Here is a 6,000-nt window from a genome sequence, read left to right on the forward strand (position 1 = left end):
GACAAATTAGGAAAACATTAAATGTATGATATAATATAAATTGTAAAAATAAATAATAAAAAGATAAGCCTTCTTTAATAGAAAAGTAGGTAAAGAGTATAACAGGTGCCTTACCGGGTGGTGGTACAGTTGATAGAGCATCCGACTGGAATGTGGAGGACCCAGGTTCAAAGCCCCAAGGTCGTCAGCATGAGCGCAGGCTCATCTGGTTTGAGCAAGGCTCACCAGCTTGAGCCCAGGGTCACTGGCTTGAGCAAGGAGTCATTCGGTCTGCTGTAGCCCCCCAGTCAAGACACATACGAGAAAGCAATCAATGAACAACTAAGGAGCCATAACAAAGAATTGATGCTTCTCATCACTCTCCTTTCCTGTCTGTCTGTCCCTATCTGTCCCTCTCTCTGTCTCTCTGTCACACACACACACAAAAAAGAGTATAACAGGCAATTCACAAAAAATACAAATGATTAATATTATTAAAAACCATTCAATCTTACTGGTAACCAAATACATAGACTGGCAAAGAAGAAAATAAGCAGCGTTGGTTGAAGGTTTGTGAAAGAAGACTACAGACTCGTGTTATTGGAGAAAGTGTAAAATGGTACTTTGTTTCTGAAGGACAATTCGACAACATACATTGTTTTAGAATATCCATTTTTTTTAATCCAGCAAATGAACGTCTAGGAATTTATTCTACAGGATAGAACTGGAGAAAATGCACAGCATCATTTAAATGTGTAAAAAATTAAAAATGACCTAATTTTTTCTACTAGCAGGCATTGATTAAATTATCTGTGGTACATCTCTTTACTAGAATATTATTCACCTGTTGAAATACGATATAGTTTATTCTTTTATTGTTCAAAAATGTTTGTGTGCATAAGACCATTCACCCATTGAAGTTGATGATATAAGTTATTCATTTCTTCGTCCCACAAATATTCAGAGATATACTCTGTGTCATACAGTAGGTGTTCTTGCTGAATGATACACAGGTCTCCCTCTACAGTCCTGTTCTATATTCATATGGAAAATGTTCACAGTATTTCACATAAAACATTTAAAAAGAGCATGTATAGTATGACTATATTTGTATGACACTTATGTAGTATAAATATTAAAATTATAGATTAAATCCATGCATTTCCCTAGTGAGAAATTTGGATGCATATTCATGAAGATGTTTGTAGTGGTTTTCTTGAATGCTAAATTTTGGGGGTGATTTTTCCATTCTACTTTATGATTTCTCATTTATTTTTAATATTTTATATTAGTATGAAAGAAAACTAAAGATCAAAACAGCAGATTATGTCACATTAGTGATTATGACTGATGAGCTGTGGTGCTCACCACAAAATATTTTTATCACATGCTATTATGACCCCTTAACTGTAAGTTTATATTAATATAGCATCACCCCTTTGGGGGAATAATTTAATATAATTACAGGATAGAACCAAACACTATGCAAGTACTTCGGGAACTACTATCAAAACAGCTGCTTTAGTCAGCGACTCCGCCTTAGGCCTGCAACCATATGGCCGACAGGTAAGCAAGAAAGATATCACAGAGTCACTTCTCTAGAGCACTGGACAGTAGAATGCATTAGCCCAGTCATTTCACAGCTGTAGGTGTGTGTTTGCAAGTAAGGCTAAAATTATAATACTAGAAGAGATGAGAAGGGAATGTCCTTGAGCCTTTGGAGAATGTGAGAATCTCAGCTGATCCTGGACAATATAATCAAGGAAAATAATTTTTTGATGCATATGAAGGTTTAAGAGGCAGAAATCAGGGTGATTATCTTATTGGGAAAGAGAATAAGTCAGATGTAGAACAAAATAGAATATATATAGGTTGACATACTCTTGGGTCAAGAGAGAAAAGAATGATAAGTAACTTAATCTCAATTTTTCAATTCTTTGAAGTGGTCATAAAATTTGGCCAATACAAGACCACCAACTAATATATTTACAGTTTTTGTTTATATTTACCTTTATAACTTGTACATTGGCATCACTTCCCTGAAATTTCATAAGTTTAATTTATGTCCATTTTTAATAATTTCTATTGAAAGGGATTGTATCTTAAATAATAGCTTGTGAATCAATTGTTTTGGTGTTTAGGAATGTCAAGTAAGTTCAGCTACCCAGCTGAGATCACTGATAGGCCATGAAGCTTTTATTGAGAGAAAAGAAATGTCCAGTTTTTTGGAACCATACATTGAAAAGGAAATACCTAAAAGTACGCAATACTGAATAATGACATTTGGAAGTACATTCATTAGCAAATTACTGGCATTAAATTTCAGAACAGCAGTGTAAAACTAAAGAGAGAAATGTGAAATTAGAGATACCAGGCTTCTAATTTTTACTTTGACACAAGTTGATGTTACCATGAAGCCTGAAGGAAATGACCTAATTTCCTTTAAGGTTGTTTTTATAGCAATAAAAACAAAGGGAGAGAGAACGGAATGATGATGATGATGATGATGGTGATAATGATGATGGTACTGTCATATAACTCAAGATTAAGAAACTAAATGCTTTAGGAAACCAAAGGCATTTTTATAAATATAAATTATTATCATTTTCAATATTGCTATTTAATGTATACATGCTGAATTACTCTGCATTTGGTGAAATAATAATAAACTGCCAATTAGTAAGTGTGGAATGCTCTGTACTTGCATTTGTTTTAGATAAATTTTACACATTGAAGAATTTTAACCCAAATGCAAACTAGCCCCCATAAAAAACTTAGATGTTTTCTGAGCACCTAAATTCGTAATCAAACTGAATATATAGAGGTGACTGAATAGCTGTCAAGAAAGCTGTGAAGCTTTTGAGAAATTGTTTCACTGAGAAGTAGTAAATAATCCTTTTCACATCCCTACCCCCCTCCCAACCCAAGGCAAAGGAATTGAAAATTTTAGGTTAAGGCTATGGAAAAAATACCTTTAGTTTATCATAAATATTCTTATTAGAATGGTTTAAGGTAGATTGATAACAATTTGTGCCCAGTTAAATAGGTTTCACTTGTGAAATTTCATATAACTATAAATTTAGGTATGTTCATATTTTGTTATATGTGTTATACAGTATTCCAAGAAGATGTTCAAGTGAAAGGGCTGATATATGCTACCATCTTACCTTCAGTTTATTTTATGGGATAAATATTTCCAAAATTCACTTTGAAATTGTTTTTCTAGCCAACCTGGTGCTACTCAAAGTATATAGAAGCCTTAGAACAGGAAAGGGTTCTTCTTAAAGTTCAAGAAGAACTGGAAAAGAAGTTTGGAGGTACTTTTTGCTTTTTGCTTACAGGTTGTTTGTTATCTTCCATTACAGATTAACTTTAGAGGCTTTGCTGATGATTGTATCATTGTTTTCCTTATTTCTTATTTTCGTGCAGGCATACCATCTTTTACAAACGTTAAGACTACTGGTTCAACTCTGTCTTTGAAAAGGACCTTATCTTCTCACAACATCCAGAGTGAGTTTCCAGTGACGGTCTGTCAGTCTGTCTTCGGTTCTTTCTTCCTTCTTGTTAGAGTTCTTTTGCCCTGGCCATCCAGAATATAGCGGGCAAGAAGGGAGGAGGTCCACCTCCCTCCCAACTGATCCGACCCCACAAGTTAGGAGAATTTCAGTGTTTGCGTGTGTGTGTGTCCTGCCTCTCTCTCTCTCTCTTTTTTCCTCCTTTTCTCTCCGCTGAGGAGGAAAGACATATATCTAACACTTTATTCCATTTCCAGGGTGACAGCCCTCATGCAAGTGTGTGTCCTGGTGCTGACAGATGCAAAGTAAGTCATAGACTGAAAGTCTGTCTACACACACTCATGCATTTTCACAGCTGCACACAGGTACACACAAAAAATACTTGTACACACATGCACATCAAACATATAGACACATCAAATAAACACATGCACACCACACACACACACACATCACTAACCGGTTGACAAGTAGGAGCACTTTGCCTCCCTTCTTAACGGCACAGTCTGAAAGGAAGGTTTTGGGAAATGACTATTGCTTCTATTTACTCCTTATCTATTCTCCTCCACAAAGAACATGTGTGGAAGCATGTTCCGCTTCCCAAGTTTCTTCAAGCTCCACTTTCCCAAGATAGGAATATAAGAAGAAACTGAAAATAAAGAACAGAAAGTCAAGCCGGGGTTCTTCTCTCATACAGATATTGTGGTTATACAGTTATGACTGGATACTAATATCAGAGTTTAACAATGCCCCTATGAAGTAGTATGCTAGCACAATGTAGTTTATGTGTAATCCCTTCACCCAGTACTTGAAGAACCCAGTAAAAGTCCCCTTTCTCTTATCTTCTGTCTTGCAGCTTACCTTTCTATTTCTCAAAGCCCTTAGTGCTCTGGTTCCTGGGAGGGTTTAGTGAGCAGATCTTTATGTTCCAAGCCTGCTCATCTTTTTCCTCTTCTGGGTTACCCTGCTCTGCACCTTTCTCTCAGCCCCCACCCCTGAGACTAGCCTCCCAGTGCCCTCCCCCAGTTAGAGGATACTGACACCTCTGCTAGGTTTTTATCCTCGTTACAATTCTGTGAGGTGTTTTGGTTTGGTTTAGATTTATATTTTCTATAGCTACTTATGTTTTCAACCATCTAATTTTCTTTTGCAGGAATTCTTTAAACCACACTTAACTGACGTGGAAGTTCCAGTGACTCTTTGATGGTCTGCATAAGAGCAAGCCCGGAATCTAAATGAATGAATTCTGGCTTGTTTTACTCCCACAGTTTTCAAATCACAGCTATTCTGCACATGTGACATACAGACTATGAAATTTTAAATAACTTATTTAGACTAAAACTACTTCTGTCTAGGTTAGTAAAAGCAAAAATGCTTTGCTTATGACGGAACTTAAGGAAGTATCATGCCCTCAAGTAATTTCCCAACAAATATTCCTTGAGCATGACTATATTTGGTTAGCAGAAATACTTAGCAGATAGTTAGGAACTAATATTCTTAGCCACAAATTGGCCCAACACATAAAAGGAAGAGCCTTCCCCACCCCTTCTCTATACCCCACTCTAAAAAAACCATATATTAAAAGTGGTTCTCAAACTTTAATGTGCCTAAGACTCACTTGTGACATTTGCTAGTAATACAGATTCCTGGGCTCCTTCTCTGAGAGTCTGATTTAGTGGTTCTTTGGCAGGACCCAGGAATTTCTCTTTTTAACAGATGTCCTTGGCGATCAAGATTCAGGTGTTCCACTAGCCATTCTTTGTGATAAACAGGGTAGCAAGAAAAAAGCCTTCAAAGGTAAAAGCCCTCTCATTATTATTTTTTATTAATTGATTTTAGAGAGAAATGAAAGAGGTGGGAGAGAAAGAGAGAAAGAAATACAGTTTTGTTTTCCACTTATATATGCATTCACCTATTGATTCTTGTATGTGCCCTGACCAGGTATCGAACCTACAACCTTGGTGCATTGAGACAATGCTATAACCAACTAAGCTCCGTGGCCTGGGCCAAAAGCCTTCTTATTAACTGAAGCCACACTTTTTAGCAGAGGGAACCTGGTCATACACTCTTATCCTTCCTGGAGGGAAAGGAGAATGTTTAGGAAATGACCTGGAGGATGAACTAGGCTTTGGGACTTAGAAGCTCCTAGGACGACAGCCTGGATTACAGGATGGAAGCATTGGATTTGCACTCTAACACAATCTCAGAAAGTATTTTTAAAGTAGAAATCACCATTTCTTATTCTCTAAAGAGTTAAACATTTTAGGCCCTGGCCAATTGGCTCAGCGGTAGAGCGTTGGTCTGGCGTGTATAAGTCCTGGGTTCGATTCCCAGCCAGGGCACACAGGAGAAGCGCCCATCTGCTTCTCCACCTTTCCCCCTCTCCTTTCTCTCTATTTCTCTCTTCCCCTCCCACAGCCAAGGCATCATTGGAGCAGAGTTGGCCCTGAGTGCTGAGGATGGCTCCATGGCCTCCACCTCAGGCGCTAGAATGGCTCCAGTTGCA

The 6,000-nt window shown here is 37.4% G+C and overlaps 1 protein-coding gene across 7 annotated transcripts in view; it reads left to right on the forward strand.

Annotated features, from left to right (window-relative positions):
• Positions 1-5,149, forward strand: part of RGS22 (regulator of G protein signaling 22) — a 218,212-nt gene extending 213,063 nt beyond the window's left edge. For all 7 annotated transcript variants that reach the window (XM_066265963.1, XM_066265965.1, XM_066265966.1 and 4 more), the window contains 5 exons: positions 1,447-1,545; positions 3,206-3,296; positions 3,409-3,489; positions 3,752-3,799; positions 4,648-5,149. In XM_066265963.1, the coding sequence (XP_066122060.1) occupies positions 1,447-1,545; positions 3,206-3,296; positions 3,409-3,489; positions 3,752-3,756 (276 nt within the window). In that variant the 3' untranslated portion in view covers positions 3,757-3,799; positions 4,648-5,149. The remainder of the gene's footprint in view (positions 1-1,446; positions 1,546-3,205; positions 3,297-3,408; positions 3,490-3,751; positions 3,800-4,647) is intronic.
• Positions 5,150-6,000: the final 851 nt, after the last annotated feature.

Source organism: Saccopteryx bilineata, chromosome 3, assembly GCF_036850765.1.
Source record: "Saccopteryx bilineata isolate mSacBil1 chromosome 3, mSacBil1_pri_phased_curated, whole genome shotgun sequence".
Lineage (NCBI taxonomy): Eukaryota > Metazoa > Chordata > Mammalia > Chiroptera > Emballonuridae > Saccopteryx > Saccopteryx bilineata.